Below are 20972 nucleotides of genomic sequence, written 5' to 3'. Positions count from 1 at the left end.
AACTATGTCCGGCTTATCCGGACGCCTGGCAACCCTAGCTGGATAACCTATTTATTGATACCGTTTGATAGAGCTCATGAATCACTTTTAAAAGATCAGTAAGTTTTTCGATTTATAGAAAAATAATCGAGTAAACGAGTGAAGTGAACTTATTCTTTCCACCCTGTATAAGCCTCATAAAAACCATACAGCCACAGAAAATAAAAATTCATAGAAAAGCTTTAAAGCTCGTGGTAGAGCTAAAATGTTAAAAGGACGTAATGAACTCCTTTAGTAAAAAAAATATGTACTTAGGAAAGTACAGTCAATGGTACATCAATGATAAAAGTGCCTAAACCTAAATTTCAAATTATCAGTACACAATATTTTGTACTCGTGCCGAAACCGATTGCAACGCATCTGGCTAAATCATCTGTCCTATAATAGGTACTTTCCGTGTCCTATTTATAACCATTAATGAGCTCATTAGAACTAATGCATGGTATCTCATATTTTGATTTATATCTGCATTTGAAATAATACTTATATTAATTTAATAACCCGTTCTAATGACATCGCTGATAGCTTTATACTTTTATGCGTAAATGCCGTGTAGGTTGTTAGAAAACACGCAAGTTTGATAGATAATATTAATGTTGCTACTTAGAAGGTTGTTATCTTCTTAATTAGTTTCATTAATGAGGATCATGACAATTTATTTAGAAATATTATAAGAGCGAGTATGTGTTGTTGAAGGGCCGGTTTTTGTCTCTAAATAATAAACTTTTCATCAGCTTAAGGTCATTTCAGGGAAGGCGCTGGATCTCAGATCATAGAAAGGGAATTCCCTTCCCTTCTTAATTCCTAATTTCTGATATTTATGTAGGTTTACAATAGTACAACATTTTCAAAACCTTATTCTCTACCATTCTCGTGCGTCTTCCTTCTTTTTTACAAGCAAGAGCTGAAAATCAGTGTTCTGCTCATTTTAGAGCAGTGTCTACACTGAGCTCTCTGCTTTTTTGCATCGCTGCGGCACACTTATACCTTAGCGCGCAGGATTTTCTTTCTTACTATTTATAATGTACTATATCTTTCCTGCTACTCCTGTGTTTATTAATCTTACTTTTTGCTTCTTGTGTGTCAATGTGTTTTGCAAATAAACCATTTATCTATCTATCTATCTATCCCTTCTATGATCTGAGCGCTCGATGCAGGCCGCTACCATCCGGGCGATGCAATGTGGAAATCATTGGGGGAGGTTCAGCAGTGGACGTCCTGTGGCTGAAAAGATGATGATGATGTAGGTCACTGTAGTCTTCACTGTAAGAGCACAATCCTCTCTAATTTACCAGAGGCAAATGGAGGATTTGGCCTATACTTTCAACGCTGGCCAGACGGGTTCACATAAGTGTTACTTAGTCGCCTTCTACGACATCCACGGGAAGAGTAAGAGTGGACCTATTGTACTCTCCCATGTCTTAGTTGATTAAAATTTTGAATGGAAAATGATGTCTAAAAATTAAGTGCCTTTCTACTAGGTGAACCGACGATCTACGAGTAGTGAAGGGTCGCGGGAAGTACCTGGATGCGGGCAGCGCAAGATCGGCCGTTGTGGAAATCCTTGGGGAAGGCCTTTGTCCAGCAGTGGACGTTATTTGACTGAAACGAAGACGATGAACGAAGAATGATTTCTAAAATTAAAAAAAACATAAAATCTAAACATAAGAAAGATGAAGAAGAAAAACAACCCGAGTGCTGCAATTTCAGTGGGTCAAATTAGTCCCAATACACCATAAAAACTTTCCTCAAGCGACACACGCTTTGACAAACGGTTTAGTGCCCCTAAAATTGGAAACCACTGCTAATTATCGGCTTCCTCATTTTTTGCGGAACCCCAAAACATGGTCCTAAATCATAAGTTCGCATTCCATACATATCTTTGGCCGTATTGTGCCATATTTAGACCGTTAGGCAAATTCCTTGTCATTCGCTTAGTGGTGTACATTTTTGAGTGCCATAAAAGGCACTTGGAAATGGAATCTTTCATAGTTTTTATGTCAGGGTAAGGTTTTATCTCTAATGAATAAATGGCATTTTATATTACGAAAGGATTTACCAGTTGACAAAAAAGTAAAATTGATAGCGACTCTATCTCATTTTAACTTCTATGCCTAGCAGACACCGATAGCTGATGAGCCAAGAAGGATTTAATAATTTTTTTTTCTATCTTGTGGGTTTTTTAACAACCAAGATCGTAACCCGTACAGGCTTCATGCCGCTATACCTACCTGTTTGGCATTGCTTACCGAATCCACCAAAGATAAATAAATAAATAAATCTTTGGACAATTTCACACAGCGCCAGCTAGCCCCAAAGTAAGCAACTTAATGCTTGTGTTATGGGTGCAAGATGCTCTCCAATGCGTTCGTAGAGTCATAGATAACGTCGTTATGATACTTGCAATGAATTTTTCTTAATATTAAGTACAAGTGTAATATCTACCTAAAGCCACCATATTACATTAAAAAAAATTTCAATAAGTAACTGAAAAAGAGTCTTCCTAAACATTGTTATTTTTAATCCTAAACTTATTGTCTATGGAATCCGTTAAAAAACCAAAGAGTAATGCAGCCGATACATCACCTTAAAGAGCTCATTCGTATCCCATTAAAACCCTTCGTTTGAACAGATTTAAAATAACTGTATCACTTCACACTCCGGCACACTACCGAAATAGACAGTCGGAAATACGAGGCAAAAATAGAGCCAAGTTCAGTTTACGGGACTATTCCCACCTCTCGTTCCCACCGCTGCAACTCCTGTGTAGCCAGGATTTATAGCTTGGCTGCCAACAAAAACCCATGTTTTCCTAAAGGTTCTTCAAACCTTTTTTATGTCAATTTTCATCCTATTTGAACTGGAGAAAAGTCGAAGCCTAACTTCGAACTCCTAAATACAATCTAAGGTGGTAAATGCCTATTTAGTCCCGTCTTGATGAAGCCTAGATCCTCAGATGAATTTAATGTAAACGACTGTAGTTTTTATTTGTGACAGAATATTTTGTTGCTTTGTATTTAAGAGCTGCAATAATTAACTTTTTAAATCATTTATAATTAAATGATATTAGAGCACATAATTAGAGTTGAACAATTACAAATTTAAAACATTAGATTTAGATACTTAAGCATGTTTTGGAATTTTGCATCGTAAGTTAAACATTACGTATTTCTCGTAAAGTACAATTGCATGTGTAAAACTTGACTCATACCGCTACTGCTATTGACTCTACAATTTTATGTTGAACCCATATTTTTTCTAATTCAAAAACAAATTAATACCAAATGCTTTAAAAATCTCTGACTTTTATTTCGAGCTTGGCTAGCGCACTACCTTACTGGGAGATGTTTGACGCCACCCTAACACTGCCACTGCGACGTGGGGTCCGTTATACCCCAAGTCACAACATCTGTCTCTGTCACGCACACAATAAACCATATACCTGTCTCGCCGCTTAGATAGTGGTACTAAATAGGTATTTAGTATTCGGAAGGGAGCACAGTTAATTATATGGGGTGAGAGAAAAATAGTAAACGTGCTTCTAATAGCTTTATTGTCGCCCTTATGGGTATGATTACAAGGTCGAGTTTTGTTGTGATTTGTGGGCGATTGTTAAGGATCGACTGTTTGGTTTCCTAAATGGTAGGAAGATGTGATATAAATATATTATTAATAATTATGAACGCACCATTGAGCCTGCAATAATGCCGCGAGATTTATTGAGTATTAAATGTGTGAAAGGGATTTTATTCGGGATTATTAGATTTTTTTGAGCGAAAATGATATCGTGGGTAATATTTTTTTGTTGATCTCTTTTATTGAATTGTATGAAATAGGTCATTAAATATGTTTAGTATTAGATGGACGGGGTGGTTTATTTAGAAAATATAGAGAAAGAGTAAATATAGAGGTTCTGCAGATAGGTATTTAATAAATCCGAGTGCTTATAGTTTGTACGTAGGTAATTAAAATCAGTCGCCAATTCGCCATTTTATTTTTATGTAATTAAATACCAGTGCCTTTAGACACAATTTAATACTTTCCATTTTATTAAATGAATTAACCTTATGTAGGGAATCGAGATGTAACAAATCATAGCACATGTTACTAACATTGTCTAAAAGCACAGAGCGTTTAGTTCCCTTAAAACTCTGAAAGTTTTGTAACTCTACAAAATAGAGTTGCTTGAATTGTAATTAGATAAATATGTAACTAAGGCTGAGTTGCACCACCTAACTTTGACCGTAACTATAACGATAATCGGTGTTTTTTTATGGAGTTTAACAGACTTTTGACATTTATCAAAGTTAAAGTAAGATGGTGCAACCCAGACTATGTGTTAGGTACTTGTTCTACAGAAAAAAAGTAATAATTTCAATAATACAAGAATCAATTAATAATCAAGAATAATCAGAATCAGAAATCATTCGAAAAATACGAAAATACTCGTAGAACGAAGCGCTACGAAAAAAGACACCTACGTCGATGACAAAAATCCTATTACAATATTTCCCTATCAGTGAAACTTCTAGTTTAGAATAAATTCGTGTTTACGCCGAAATTTATACACAACATACACGTACTACTTACACAAAGAAAGAACCTTCATTAATTATGATAAACGGTGATATAACGACCCAAAACGCTTTAACGACATAAATCGCATCCGTATCACAATAAATAATTGTTACTACTGTCGCAAATCAGGCCCGCTAATTTGAAACGGATCCTCCAAACTCCCGACACTAATCTCTCAAAGGGCAGCTCCGCTCAAAGGTTTTAACAAGCGACATTCACAACTGCTCATTATATTTTTATACTTTATACCTCAGTGGCGGACATAAACTGCGCGATCATAACGCGCGAACCCCTACAAAAGGTAATTATGTTTTGATTCCTACAAAAAAAAATCGAGTATCACAAAGGAGACTAACGAGATAAGAGCGTGCTAAATCGCTCTCCGACTCTCCCCTCGCCCCCGCTCGGATCAATTCGGGAGAGAACGGTCGATTGGCGGAGCGGGACAGCTTCATTGTGGGCGGGGCTTGTACAGACCACGCCCCGACACGGCAGCAGGGTCCCCTGCCCGCCACAGCCGCCAGTCAACCTCCGACCACGGTCGCATGCGTACACGATCTCAGATCGCGGCTCGAAGTGATGTGCTAATGGGACTGACCGGTCAATGTTAAAGAAACCAAGTTACGAGGACATCGAAGTGAAAAACATGGCGATACAAAGCGTGTCGAGATACCCCAGCAGTCCGGCGGAGGCCACCGAGCCGCCGAAGGCTTCGCGGATCAGCTTCAGCGTGGCTTCCATTCTGGCGGATACGAAGGCTAACCAAGCGGACGAGACGGCGGAGATGATCAGACATCATAGGACGATACCGGAGTCTCCGTTACGGCAGAGTCCGTCAGCGCAGCCCGAGCTCCCAGGGGAATCCCCTAGGGCGTCCAGCCAAACGCCGCCTTTAAATTTAAACGCTTCTGCGACTGTGACTTCATCTGATGACGAATACGAAGATTCTGTTAACCAGGAAGATTCCATAGTTGATGTGGAGGACTTGCAGAATGGGGGGCAAAGCGAGGATGAGGAGAGAACGGGAGATAAGGGGAGATTGGTCAGGCCGACCCCTTTCAGCGCGCTGGCGGCGGCGGCAGTCGCTTACCACGGGTTGGGGTGGCCCGGACCCCCGTCGGTGGTGCCTTCGTTCGGGCCTCTGTTCCAGTCACATTTCCCCGTTGGACATTTAACAGGTTAGATTTTTTTTGTATTTTCGTAGAGTAGTTAGTAGTGTGGTAGAATGTAGAGTCGTAGCGTATATTTACAGGAGTATTTACAGGTTTTCGTTTTAAATACTGATTACAATTTTGTAGTCTTCCCTTTTTTTAATTATACCTATTACTTTTATGTAGAGCCTAATTTTATTGTTGTATGTATGCTTGTTCTAGCTAGTAGACAAATAGTAGAACTTTCGTAGACCGTAGAGCATTCGTAGCATTTGAACAAATTCCTAAAATAGACATTGGTAATCAAGCTTTGTAATTTTAAAAATATATTACATCTCTGCTCTATTTTTGTTATTTTTTCACAGATTTTAAAGTATTTTCCAAATTTTTAAGATAAATAATAGCATAATTAGTCCATGATAATTAATAGGTAGGTATTTAAAAATTTGGTAGCTGTTTAATTAAGCTGAAAATCCGTGTTTACTTTATCTGTTTTGATTTACGCTTACTTGGGTTTAATTACCTTATTTGGTACTTATTAATTACAATAGCTTTAATTAATAAGTAGAGTATGGGTAGCGGCGTAGTTGTTTTATTTATTTTCGATTTATTAATCGGACTTAGTTTATATTTAACTAAGAAGGTTAATTAAATGATGAGTTAGAGATAAAATGTTTCTTCATTCATCTATACTATCTATACTAATATTATAAATGCGAAAGTAACTCTGTATCTCTGTCTGTCTTGCTTAAATCACAGAACCGATTTTGATGAAATTTGGCATAGAGATAGTTTGAGATCCGGGAAAGGACATAGGATAGTTTTTATCCTGGTTTTTGAAACAGGGATGCGCGCGATAAAGTTTTTCTGTGACAGACAAAATTCAACGCGGGCGAAGCCGCGGGCAAAAGCTAGTAATCTATATTTTATTACTCTTTGATGAGCAATCTGAATGTGTACGCAAATGGTTAATAACAATTAATAATAATTGCAGACTTACGCAATCGCTTATTAATTAACAATAATAACAATTACAGTTAAATACTATATGTAATTAAAATTATCGGCTTCAATTTTGGTAATCATCAATTAATTGGATGCCCGAAACTCAACGAGTTTCTTGATTTGTTTTTTTAAGTATAAAAATTAACGATTCAAAAGGTCAAGCGTTATTAATGTGCGTCTGCAATAAGTATGTATGTGTGTACATAATATTTATTTACATAAGTATCTTTGATTTAAACTACATTAATATTATAAAGGAAAGATTTGATTGTTTGTGTTGAATAGGCTCCAAAACTATTGGACCGATTTGAAAAATTCTTTCACCATTAGAGTCCTCCATTACAACTGTCTACAGCATTTTTGCGCACGGGTTATGCATAGCTTATTTTTATTGCTTTAATACCTAGAAATTAGAATAACAACAAAAAAAGTTTCTGAATTTGCTTTTATGTGTAAAAAATAGAAAAATTCATATCAATGAATGTATGAAACATGAAATGTTCATGTTTTTTCATTAGAGATGATTTAATTTGTTTGCAAAAATTTTTTTTTCTTTCTTCCTTTCATTCTTTCTAATTATTAAAACATACCAAACATCCATTTAAGATTCATTCTCACAAGAGAAAATTTAAAATAGAGTCCAAATATTTATTAAAAATGAAAAGTTCTAATTTCCTGTCATGTTCCATAGAAGATTTTTCTCATAAAAATCTAACCCTATCATGCTTTCAGTATACTGGCCTTGGTAACGTCGTCTCTCAGATCCCACTATATTTTGATGAAAGCGTGCCCCTTGTTCTTGCGAATAAGCCCCCATAATTATCTATAAATATATCCCAATGAGAATGTGACGTGCATCTTTAGAGACATTCTACTATGAAGATGCAAAATTCAAATCGCTATAACTCTTTAAAAAGCAAATATTTTCGATTTGTAATCGCACTTTTTTATATTTTGCTTATATAATCAAAATATAAAAAGTAAAATCCATGCGCAAAAAAAAAATTTTTTTTGTTGACCGGTGATTATTTCTGATGAATAGGGGGTACGAAGTTCGCCGAGGTGAACTGTTAGGTAAGATGCGCATAATTTTATTTCGAAGTAAATACACTAGGTACCTACTCTACATCATGGGCTAAATGCAATCCTACTGTTTTAAAGATAATAATTAGTTAATGATCTGTAAACATTTATTGTTAGTCTATATACAGTGTGAGTCACGTTAAAGTGTACATATGAAAATAGATGAAACTAGACCTATTTTTATCGACAAAAAAGAGGTCAAAAATTTTTTGAGATTTTTTTTAAATTTTTTATAGAATTTTTTTTCTTCCAATTACTTATTGTAAAGAAAACGTAATAACTTTTAAACTAAGCGGTATATCCTGATAAAATAAAAACAGTAATAATGCTAAATAACAGGCGATACTAAAAAAATACATAAAATACACAAAAAATGCCAACAAATAATAAAAAATGACACTTTTTGAAAAAAAAAAACTGCTTTTTTTTCGTGTTTTTTTGGTTATTTGATAAATTTCTCCAAAAAATGCCCCTATAACAGGTGATTTTTATTACTTTGTATTATTCTCTATCGTATTATCTTTGTAAAACCAAAAATCGCATGTCTCTATCCCTATCACAACATTTGCTATGACCGTTTGAACAAAGGCCTGCCACAACATTATTCTCCGCTACAGGTAGAGACAATTTTAATTTTAACTAAAATGCTTATTGTACTTCGAAATCTTTTGTTTTTATTTGAAATCTAACTTGTCTTTATCAAAATTACAAATCTGGAGCCATTTTCAGTTTCGTTGTTAATGAAGCGTTGAATGGCGCGCCCGGAGAGGCTTAGTTCAAACGATCATTGCAAACGTTGTGATAGGGATAGAGACATGCAATTTTTGGTTTTACAAAGATAATACGATAGAGAATAATAAAAAGTAATAAAAACCACCTGTTATAGGGGCATTTTTTGGAGAAATTTATCAAATAACCAAAAAAACACGAATTTAAAAGCAGATTTTTTTCATAAAGTATCTTTTTTTATTATTTGTTAGCATTTTTTGCGTATTTTATGTATTTTTTTAGTATCGCCTGTTATTTAGCATTATTACTGTTTTTATTTTATCAGGATATACCGCTTAGTTTAAAAGTTATTACGTTTTCTTTACAATAAGTAATTGGTAGAAAAAAAATTCTATAAAAAATTAAAAAAAAATCTCAAAAAAATTTTGACCTCTTTTTTGTCGATAAAAATAGGTCTATTTTCATTTATTTTCATATGTACACTTTAACGTGACTCACACTGTATATAAAAATGAAACCCGTTTTCCGTTGTCACGACATAACACGAAAACGGCTTGACCGTTTTGGCTGATTTTTTTTTTGTAGTTTTCTAATACTCTGTACAAGGTTTTTACGGAAAAAAATATAAAGAAAATCTCTACGCTAAGGCGGTACGAAGTTCGCCGGGTCAGCTAGTTCCTTATAAAAACTAGGAAACGGTTCGTTTTATTTCGGGAAAAAGGAATCAACAAGTTATTGTACCTACCGGTTAATACTCCAATAAACTTTTCTTTTATTTTCTTCAAAATTTAAAAATACCGGTTGTTATTTCTTAATAACGTACCTATAAAAATCTAAAATAAATACTACTACTAAATTAAATTAAACTCTATTTTTGAAACACAAATATTATTTTGATAATTTTAACTAACTTGTGGTTAATTCCCACCTCATTATAGATTTTACAAACCGTTAGTTACCATTATAATTATTTTGTTATTTACCTCAATTAAGTTTCAGCTGAGTAGTAGGTATCCTCACGCTTTAACTCAATGTAATTTAACCTCTTTATTCGATAAAGGATTTAAAAACTACAAAATTTAAAAAAGTTGCATTCAAATATGGAACGAATTAAAAAAAATTGACTTCCATAAAAAGGTTACGTCATAGAGCTTACAGAATTCACACAATTTGAACATTTAAGTAATACTAAGTAAAGACCAAAAATATAATTAAATTAACTTTATTAATTACAAGTCGATAACGACAATAATGATGAAAGTTTAATTCATTTTGACGTTTGTAGGTATTGATTGTCACATTTAATATTTGAGCATTGATTGAAATGAAACCACAATAAAATTCACTGACTAATATTATTTTACTATGATGTCAACATAACATTTTAATGAAGTCACGTAGGTATTATTACTTTACTATAGTCTTTTCCCGCTAATTCTAGTCCTATAAAGTCAAAATAAATCCTTTTTTACTTTGACTGTGACCAAAAGATCCAATTAGCTAGCTCAACAATAAATCTCGAAGCGATCCCCACAAATCTGTTTCTAAAATATTATAATAAGGCTCGTGTTTCGGAAATCTCCGAAGACACAACTGAATAAAGGCTTAGGAGGAACATAAATACAGGATTTCACGAATGCGAAAACAATAAGGCAAGGATTGGAAGAGGCTCAGGATCAATGGGCACACAACCTCCGCATAAATAGGGACCGCGAAGGTTGGATTCTGAGTTTGAAACTTTTTGCGTTGTTTAAAAATGCTCGAGCGTTTGCGTTTTGAATTTGGAATTCGCTTGGTTTAAAATGAGAACTATGGATATGAATTTCGAATTTACTTATTTCATTTGGTGACACTTTTTTATTGAAAATCCAGATAACAATAGTGATGTTCGTAAAACAAACTTAAAGTAAAAATTGCTATAAATCGATTACATAAAAAATAATGCAGAATACGCTAATCGACCTATTTACTTGTTACATATTAGGCTACTTGGCGGAAAATGAGCCATATTTAAGGGTAACGTTAAAATAGTAATTAAAAATAACTTTAGGCATTTTTCTCTATCTCACATTTCTTTCAACATAAAAAAATACGGAGTTTCTAAATAATTTTAGTAATCAGAACATTCAGAACCTTGCCAAAACCAGTAATTATGAAAGTGCTATTAATAGACTAGGTGTGTAACGGGAAACTTCATGCTATTATTAAGTATGAATGTCAATTCTCCGAATGCATTATTATTGAATTATTAATTTCCTGTCGATATATGAGTATTAATAACCACAATAATACATAATTAACAGGTAAGATTGTACATAATTGGGTTTTAAATCGTATTTCCATGCTATTTATATAAAAACTTCCAATAAGAGGTTTACCAACTTTATCTTATTAGAATTTTCAAATAAGAATTTATATGCGAAATTATTACCATGAATTGAAGTTTCAAAAACGCCAAAAAACATTTAGTAACAAAAAATCTATCAACATTAAGAATCACCTAGTTTCGGCCAATAATTTAATAAATGTAATAATAATACAATTAACACAATCGATTTCACTATTCCAATTAAAATTAATAACAATCGATTAGTTTTATTGCTCGTATTTCATTTGATCGATTCGTAAACAGGAAGTGGGAATCTATTTCACACATTAAACAAAATTAATTAGTATTTTAAACTAATTTAGGATATCCTTCAATAATAAATTTAATTAGAGCATTATTGACGTTAACAATATGTTATTAATTATTTCAATAATGTTTAAGTTTATTTCGATTATTATAACTTTTCAACGGCTAGAAATATTTGTTGTTCAACACGTTATTATTATGTGATTGAGTTTGTCCTTGATTTTGGTTTCACCATTACAATCATTAGTGTTAATATAAAAATGTTAAATTAATTACTACATTAGAATTGAGATCATTAGTTTGGTCTTTTATTTAGAACTATAACTATCTCTCGTTCTCACTACTGCAACTCCTGTATAGCTAGGAACTATAGCTTGGCCTCCGAAGAAACCCAACCAGTGAAGGTTTAATCCTGGGGGGTTACTAACTGTCCTGGAACCTTCATCAAATTCAATCAGTAAGCTAAAAACCATCATCTACACTGTATCTACAGTCGACTTTAAAGACTAATTTACGGACTTATGGAAAAAACACTTGCGCGATGCAAATTTAGCACAACGCCATCTATTGATATCATTTAGTACTTAATTACTTGCTTAAAACTTGTCTTCTTTTCGTCGTCAACGGATGCAGAGTGCAAATTAACCGTGAAACATACCTACTGTACAATTAGTCCATCTTAGTATTAAAGTAATTTGTATTAATTGCCCTAGTTTCGATCTTTTGTTAATACCAGCTAGGGTTAAGCTGTAGCGTGCGAAGCAGACATTATGCGGACCGACGCCCTCAGATTGCGCTACACGGTTATCCTATTAGCCATGCTAATGTCTAGAATCTAGATAGATCCTATAGGCATTTAGAATTTGTTACCGCAACAAATGGAGAATCGTCAAATGCCTAGAATTATTTATCCTCAATGTTATTAGTCCAAGGACACTTCTGAAATATCAATTAATTAAGATAATAAATTTTAGCGACAAATACTGATTCATCAATACGTTCAAACAAGTAATAGGTGGTGATCTTTATTTTACTTTTGCCCGAAAATTGATATTATATTTTTATCTAAAAATCCTCCTGAAATTACTTGGCATGCACTGTCACGAGTTATGCTAAGTCGGGACGTTATTGGCACACTTTTTTTACCTATTATTGTTTTTTTTATTCCAATAAACTCATTCTTTTGTATAAACTTTAAATTTTATCTTACAGCTTATTTTTATTCATTTAAACCTTTATGGATTAGCTCTCTCTCTATTTCTCCCATTGCGTGGTTACAAAGCGTTTGGCGTGCAGAATCTGTCCTCAACATGGCAACACCAATCGCGGGTAAAGCGCATGGATACTAATTACCACCTATTTAGGGTAAATCGAAGTGTTTATCTTAGTAATGACTGTTTGCACTGATTTATTCTAGCTAGGACTCAAGCATTAAAGTTGGAGGGAAACATTACAATGATTTCATTTCATTCTTAAAATAAATGTCGAATTCATTTGTTTTGGATAGAAAAAAAACATTACAATAGAAGACTGCCTAATATTTGTATCATTAGGATTTTAGCATTTGTTGAAGGGAAAATTAGACGGATTTAACTAATTTAAATTTAAAATTTTATTTTGTGATCTTTTTTTTATCTCCAAAGTTTTATAACGTTAGAATAATACCTAATAATTTGCATCATGACTAAATTGTCTTTTAAATTATTTGAGTAATATTTCGTGTTTTTGATACAAAATAATTAATATAAACCTGACTATTTCCTATTTTAATCGCTTATCAAAATTAATATTTTCCTTAAATATCAAAATACTTCAGTTGTTTTAGTTAATAAATTATTTTAAACAAAGTTTTCCGTAACACACAGAATATTTTGTGTATAACAAGGTCATAATAAATTATGTAAAATTCAAAACTTATAGTGCAAAAATTCTTGAAACTTTCTAGTACAATAAGTTTAGTGTCTCGGTTCAATTTTTTTTTAATCCATTAATTTTTTACACGTCCCAGTATCACTTAAACCCTACTACTGCTTCGGGACAATATTTGATTTGCATTTTGATTCTTCAATTTTAATTTAGTCATAGCATAAAAGTATCAACATCTCTTAGGCTGAGTTTCACCATCTTACTTTAACTTAAAACAAACGTAAAAAATGTGTCAAAGTCCATACACAAAGCACCGGTTATTTACGGTTAAAGTTGGTGATGCAACTCAGCCTTAATATCATACAAACATCATATTTTAATCACATGAGTCTAAGACTCGAATCGACCAAACTTTTATCCGAGAGTAATTCCTGGTACAACTGTCACATTGACAGTTTCAGTATGGAAAATATGTCAAAATGTTGAATAACTGACGATTTATTCTGAGATTAAATTTACTCCTGTTTGGTCGAATCCACCCTAAGTGTACATAAATTAGTTTCATGTCCATTGTATGAACTCCATTCGTGCTCACGTGGTTGCGTGAACCATTTACTTTACTTTATTTAGTTCGTGCAAATTATTTGACGGCGTGGTTAATTTTTTTATGGCAACATTCTTCAATGGTTCGTAATTAGCGGCATTTGGAATATTAAAATATTTGTACTTATGCTTATGCGGTTCTTTAATCCGAACTAGAACAATGTGGGTATTTTTGTTTTGAATTAAATGTAGAGCTACATTATGATTGTTTACTGTGGTAGCATTTAGCATCTAATGCTAGTAATATAGGTGTTGTTTCAACAAAAATGTATAATCTGTTGTAATTCATAGATAATGACATAACAAATAAGGTATCTTATTACAGTCGTAATAGGCGCTATTTTGCATCAAAAATATATAATCTTACTAGCTATGCCCGCGACTTAGCACGCGTGAAAAAAGTTTGAATAATATTTTCACCCGTTTTTGCAACATTTTTCCTCCTATTGGTCGTAGCGTGATGTTATACAGATTTCCTTGGTTTTTTTAAATTTCAATCAGTACTACTTAGTTGAAACAAACAATCAAAGCGTCATAATATTAGTATGTGGTTTACTGTACATAATCCCAACTAATATTATAAATGCGAAAGTAACTCTGTCTGTCTGTCTGTCTGTTACGCTTTCCCGCTTAAACCTCGCAACCGATTTTGATGAAATTTGGCATAGAGATAGTTTGAGTCCCGGGAAAGAACATAGGATAGTTTTTATCCCGGTTTTTGAAACAGGGACGCGCGCGATAAAGTTTTTCTGTGACAGACAAAATTCCACTCGGGCGAAGCCGCGGGCGGAAAGCTAGTATAAAATAATACAGCGAGTGCTAAAAGGCTCCGTCTGGGAGCATTCAGAATCAATCTGCGAGCGCTGAAAAACAACCGCGACAGAACCTGTATTTTATCGCACAATGGCTGCCCTGCCGTAGTGCTGCGCTCGGAAGGTTAAACGTCGATTGTTTAATCGATAAAGTTCAATTGGACTTGTAGAGACGATTTTAATGAAAACTAGCAACTATTGTGTGTTTAATTTTTTTTAAACATCGATTTTAGATTTGTAGAATGTACTTGGTAGAATAAATGAATTTAAAGGCGTATTTTATCTCTACTTAGTTATGTGTTCTCTAAGAAGAAAATTAAAAACCAATAGTCTAATTTCACGTCATTTAATGACCAAAACCAATCAATTTCTCTTCACTTTACGGCAATATTGCACTCATTGGGAAATCTTGATTAATTTCCATGATTGATATTTTATCGATTGTAACGCATCACGTCACTACCCCGCGAATGTAATAAGCGCTAACGCCATTATTATCGGCATTTTCCTATTTGTTTACGATCCGACATAATGGTCTATTAAGAAATTTAAATTGCTGAACAGAAAAACGGCTACTCGATTAGTTACATAATCTCAAATTGTGTCTCAAGCGTGGAACGGAACGTTTTTATTAGCAGTTGCACATTTTCTTACAGCTTCCCCTAGCATCGCTATGTAGGCTGCATGCAATGTATATTTTTAAGACGGAAAGGCATAAACAAACATTCAGCCTGCAGATGTTAAAATAATTCTGATAATGGCACGAAAAATTTAAGAAATGAAAAAAGCTGTACTGTCAAATAACTTTTTTATGCTATTTCAGCTTGGCCAGTGTCATAAACCCTACAAAAAAGTATGTTTAGAAAAGTTTCATGCTAATTTTCTTCTAGTGCCTTTAGTTTTTATTAAATTGTTGAAACTGTTGTTAAATAACTTAACTAACGAAATCTAATAAAGCTGTTTCAATTACGTTTCAAATTACTTTTCCCGCGATTGAAAGGTTTTTCTTTCATACTCATTGCCTATACTTATCGTTGTATGCGTCGTAAATGGTATGAATTAGGCACTCTGAATATCAGTGGTTTTATACCAATGAAACTGTTCGCCAAATATGAATATGTAATAATAATGGGTTCCCTACGTTTTATCGAAAGTCGTTTCATCGAAGGTCGTTTCATCGAAGCCGTTTCTTCGATTGGTCATAATCTCGAACGTACGAAATATCGAATGCCGTATCATCGAATGGTCACATTATCGAATGGTCGAGTCATCGAATATCTTAGCGTCGAAAGGTCGTATATTAAAGAGTTACCTAGTGACTAATAAAAGTTAGTAACTCGCTGAACACTTGTTTAAAGTGACGTTTAATATGGAAATGTCACTTTAAACTACTGTTCAACGAGTGTGTAACTTTTTAATAGTAAGGGAGTTGATCATGACATCGATATAAAAAAAATGAGTTTCTAAAGTGAAAATAGCTATTGAATAACATAATAGCGTTCGGCCTCCAGACCTGGCTATATGATGCACTCACGCCTTTGCCTTAATTCCTTATTATAAGCTAAATGGCAATGCCAGATTTTGTATGGAAAGTGGCGTCTTTTTTTTTTCGCGCGTCCATCGACCAAACTTTGTTTTTTGATTACAAAATATTGTAATAAACCAAACTTACTATGGCATGTATACCTCTAAACTCAGTCTGAACTGAGTTACGAGCATTAGAAGTTTGATAATTTTCATACTAGATTTGCTTTTTGTGTGCAAGTTTTGTAAGAAATTGCAACAAAATATTGCGCTATTTTTTTATTGCGCTGATTCTGCTCCATACTGATGTCTGGAGCCTTTAATGGATGGTATTGTTTGTTTACACATACAATCTCACTATTTTGTTGCAATTTCTTACAAAACTTTGCGCGCAAAAAGCAAATCTAGTATGAAAATCATCAAACTTCTAATGCTCGTAACTCAGTTCAGACTGAGTTTAGAGGTATACATGTCATAGTAAGTTTGGTTTATTCTATTTTGTAATCAAAAAACAAAGTTTTGTCGATGGCCGCGCGAAAAAAAAAAGACGCCAATTTCCGGCATTGTCTTTTAAAAAAACATCCATACGGCGAAATCCAACTTTGACATTCTGACAAGTCATTAAACTTGATAGTTGGATATTTTAAGTTACGGAAAAAAAGCTGGGTTTAACCCTCAATTAGGCGCGCCTAAAAAGTTGCATAAGCGCTCGCGTGGGGTGTTTGGCACCCCAGAATTAGGAAATCAAATAAAATACGAAATACATGCAAAATCAGACTTTTATTAATTAGGACATTTGAACTTACATATTAATCAACTTTTAAACGTATTTTTAACAAAATTAACCTTTTTTTTAATATAAAAAATATTTTTTTACTAATTCTAGTTTTTATCATCACAATTTCGACAGACTATATTCATATGGTCATTGCACACATGTTTTTGGCATTTCGAACATTCAGTCTTTGTTTTCCTGTCCTTACTTCTTGGACATACATGACACCTTTTGTATGATTGCGATCGGCCTGCTTCAGAAAGAGATTCTTGGTCCTGAATTCCATGTTGTGTTTTTAGTCGTTTTTGCAGCGGTCGTGGTAGTGTGGGTTTGCTGGCTCTTGATATTTGGTGAGGTTTGACTAAATCAACAGCTAGTCGCTTTAAAAATACTCTTCGGGTATATTAGAGTCAATTTTAGATTTGTATATCACATAGAAATTGATACCTGTGATATTGAAAAGATGAAAAAATATCACCATCGGCCATCTTTTGGTGCGTCTTCCTACATTATAACTGGCGCACATTTGGTCGTTTGTATCAACTCCCCCTTTCGTTTTATTGTAAAAATGAATAATTTCGGGCTTTCTTTTCTCTATTACAATGTTTTAAAACAGAAATAATGAAATTAACATTATCCACTACCTCGAAATTTAGACCACACAAACAGTCACCTGGGGTGTTACGCACCCCAAACACGCTCTCCGAGCCCAACCGTCCACAACAGAGCGCCGCTCGCAACTGAATCGTGTACGTTTTACGTGTTTACGAAGCTACCTAGAAGGCCAGCGCGCTAAATTCAAATTTTAAAAAGTTGTGAGCCTGGAAACCTGCTCTGGGGTGCATGACACCCCACGCGACCAATTAAGGGTTAAACTAACTTAGGCTGAGTTGGATCACCTAACTTTGACCGTATCTATGACGATAAGCGGAGTTTGACAGATTTTTGAAGTTTGTCACAGTTAAAGTAAGATTGTGCAAGTCAGCCTAACGTCACCTCCCATGTTGCCATATTTGATACTTAATAAACAACCTTTCGACACTAAGACATTCGATGATTCGACCATTCGATAATGTGACCATTCGATGATACGGCATTCGATATTTCGTACGTTCGAGATTATTACCAATCGATGAAACGGCTTCGATGAAACGACCTTCGATGAAACGACTTTCGATAAAACGTAGGGAACCCAATAATAATTAGTACTGTATGTAAAGATGTCTATTTTCGGAATTTGGATGTCGATTTTAAGATTAAGGAAAATTACTGATTTTCAATTAATATTTCATTTATCTTTTGTTTCTATGAATGGGACATTATTAGAACTTATAACCGTGTTAACTGGAGTGTGGATGATACGATTAAAATTAATTTATAACTTATATTAACGTGCTAAATGAAGTTGTTAAAGTGCAATTGTGAATAAATTATCTTTTATTAATATAATTAGACGAGCACAACAATAAAGCATGCTATAAAAGTAATAAGATATTAAAACTACGTGATTAGGTAAGTTAATTTTTGCTTGAGGAAAAAATTAATTTGTGTTGAAACAAATAACTAATTAGGTATGTAGCCAATTAAAATGTGTAGTAGAATATAAATCCAGATAAGTACATACATTTTGTTCGTTAAATAGGTACACTGGGAATGGAAATAGGTATCTACTCGTAAATAATAAAGAAAAATTGTATAAAAAAAAACCCAAATGTTTTTGTAGGGTTTTGGAAATAATGAAAAACGATTTTATAAAAAGTAACTACTTATTTTTCATTTCGTCCCATTTGTATTTAATTTTATTTTGTTCCTTAGTAAAATATTTATTGAATGTAACAATAGATGTAAACGAGAAATTAGGTAGTATTAGTAGGAAGTACTCATTATGTGAATTATCTTCTACGATCCATTTCTCACATTAAGCTCAAATCATTTTAATAATTAATTTGAATTAATTTAGACAACTCCAACGACGGAAACAATTTGTTTTCGTTCCAAACATCAGAATCCGGATTTCGCAGAAATCGATAGAATAAGTGAATTATGAATGAATTCCAAAATGGCCGCCAATTAGATATGTTCGCCCACGAATTTGTTTTTCGAACCTTGAATTTGACATAGCACAGCTAATAACAGTATACTAACTTTGAACAAAACTGAATACCTACTTACATTACAAACCTTTCATGGAATAAATGTACTTACTTAATTGAAACTCTTATGCTAATGACTACTCATGCATGCGTTATAGCACCGTCAGAAAGATTAAAAAGCCATCTATATTAAGTTAGTAGTTCTATAAAACGGAATATTAATTAATCCACGCCTTGAATCCCGATATCTGCAGTTCACAATTTGTTTTATCAGAGCAGAATAATTATTCGCTCGGAATTGGACTGGCTGTTTTTATTTTGCTGTGGCTAAACTAATTAGCACTTATAATGACATAACGCTGGCCTAACCGTACAGTAGAGTGCAAATTAATGATAAACGTATCCATATTTGTCTATCAGAGAGACTCGGCTTATCGACGAGAAGTCTCGTTAGGGCCTGTAATCTGAAACTCTGGAACTCAATTTTATTTAACTCTCGACTTTGAGCCCTTAAAAATAAGAGCTAAGTTGTCAAGGACTCAACCAGGTCTTTTTTCGTCCAGTACTCGCACCATTGCCTCTCCTAATTGGCTCGGCGTCTGTTTTAATTCATTTCGCGATAGTTTTACAAGTATTTTATTGACGCGTGGCTCCGCCTGGCGGTGAAACGGAGCGACTAATCGATTCGTTGGCGTACCAGTCCTCCGATCGCTCGATTACTCGAGTTTCGAACATTGGCCCTTTATTATTGGCCAGCATTGTTTTTTCAAGCGCATAATGGCGGTCGCCGAGCATGTAATTTGCAATTCTAATTATGAACGCATAAAATATTATAAAAATTTTACTGTGTGATCGTAATTAGACGCATAGACTCGGCTCCGTTTTATCTGTATGAAATATTGCTTTAAATGAGATAAAACTTTTATGAGAAAAGCGAAGTGATAATTTTAATTGCGTTTATTTGAAACGACACGCTGAATTCTATGGTTATCAACCAACACTAATTATTTACTATTACACTATGGGAGGTCTGCTACACGTCTTGAAAGTTACCTTCCTATAATCTGCTGCGTAAGGTTGAAATTGGCGTCGAATTTATAAAGAAAAAGATAAGTCCAGTAGCGTCGCCAGTGACGCGTGCTGCCATCTCTCGGACGATGACAGTAACTAATAAATCATCCGATAACATCAGAGGCGAAGATTATACGGTACTGGGTTCCCCATCACGCCATCCGTGCTTCCTGCAAGCGCAAATTAGTAAAACACTTACAAACAATACGCGAACAACACACTAACGAGTATTACACCTTACTGCACTCGCAATAAAGCTCCCATTCCAAAGGAAACTACCAAAGTAACAACAGCCAATAATTGCCACTGCAAAACACTGAAATATATTTTTAGTAGTTCGCGGAATCGTGTTGGCTAAAAGTTAACGCCGGTCGAACTGCAAAAGACAATGAACACGGTTTAGTTTAACTGCCCAGTTAACGTATTACCGTCAAAGAGGGAAATTATTATTCCCGGTTAAATAGTTTACATGTTGAACTCGGAAATGTGTGGTTTTTCGGGCCGTGCTTGTACAGTCGGCGTCAAATACGTGACACCCAAAGTAGCCAAAAAGTTCGCAACCGCGTCGTTGTTACAATTGGAATAAGGTTGTGTTATCAACTTTTTGGCCACTTTGGGTGTCACGAACTATTTGACGCTGACTGTACGGTCTCGGCCTCGAACTGTGCGTTGACCAATTAGAAACAGCTATTAAACAGTGGACCGGTCACTTTGCCAAATGCATTCTTTCACGAAAACAAGCCATGCGATTTTATTCATCAATTTGCACCGGACAAAATTGCGACCGGTAGCCCTTTTGAAAAAGGAACGCCTTTTATTTTTTTCTTAATGGCCAAAGGAGGTTTGCCGTGAACATGATCCTAATTAAAAAAGTCAAAATTTTCGGCACGTTCGATGAAGAATTTTGAATATATTCCTTTGCTTGCCCAATTAGCAATACTGGCAATTAAAAAAAATGGTTCAACAGTTTGAAATTTAAATCGAGAATGCTAATGTAGAGTTCGGCGG

General features: G+C 34.2%; 1 protein-coding gene across 1 annotated transcript in view; it reads left to right on the top strand.

The window, feature by feature from the left end:
• The first annotated feature begins 5150 nt into the window (after positions 1-5150).
• LOC135083755 (muscle segmentation homeobox-like) overlaps positions 5151-20972 on the top strand; it is a 33330-nt gene continuing 17508 nt past the window's right edge. Inside the window, exon 1 of the mRNA XM_063978496.1 lies at positions 5151-5795. Coding sequence (XP_063834566.1) covers positions 5222-5795 — 574 coding nt within the window. The 5' untranslated portion in view covers positions 5151-5221. The remainder of the gene's footprint in view (positions 5796-20972) is intronic.

Source organism: Ostrinia nubilalis, chromosome 24, assembly GCF_963855985.1.
Source record: "Ostrinia nubilalis chromosome 24, ilOstNubi1.1, whole genome shotgun sequence".
In the NCBI taxonomy this organism is placed as follows: Eukaryota; Metazoa; Arthropoda; class Insecta; order Lepidoptera; family Crambidae; genus Ostrinia; species Ostrinia nubilalis.
The sequence above is the reverse complement of the archived record's forward strand: the minus strand, read 5'-3'. Positions and strand labels throughout refer to the sequence as shown.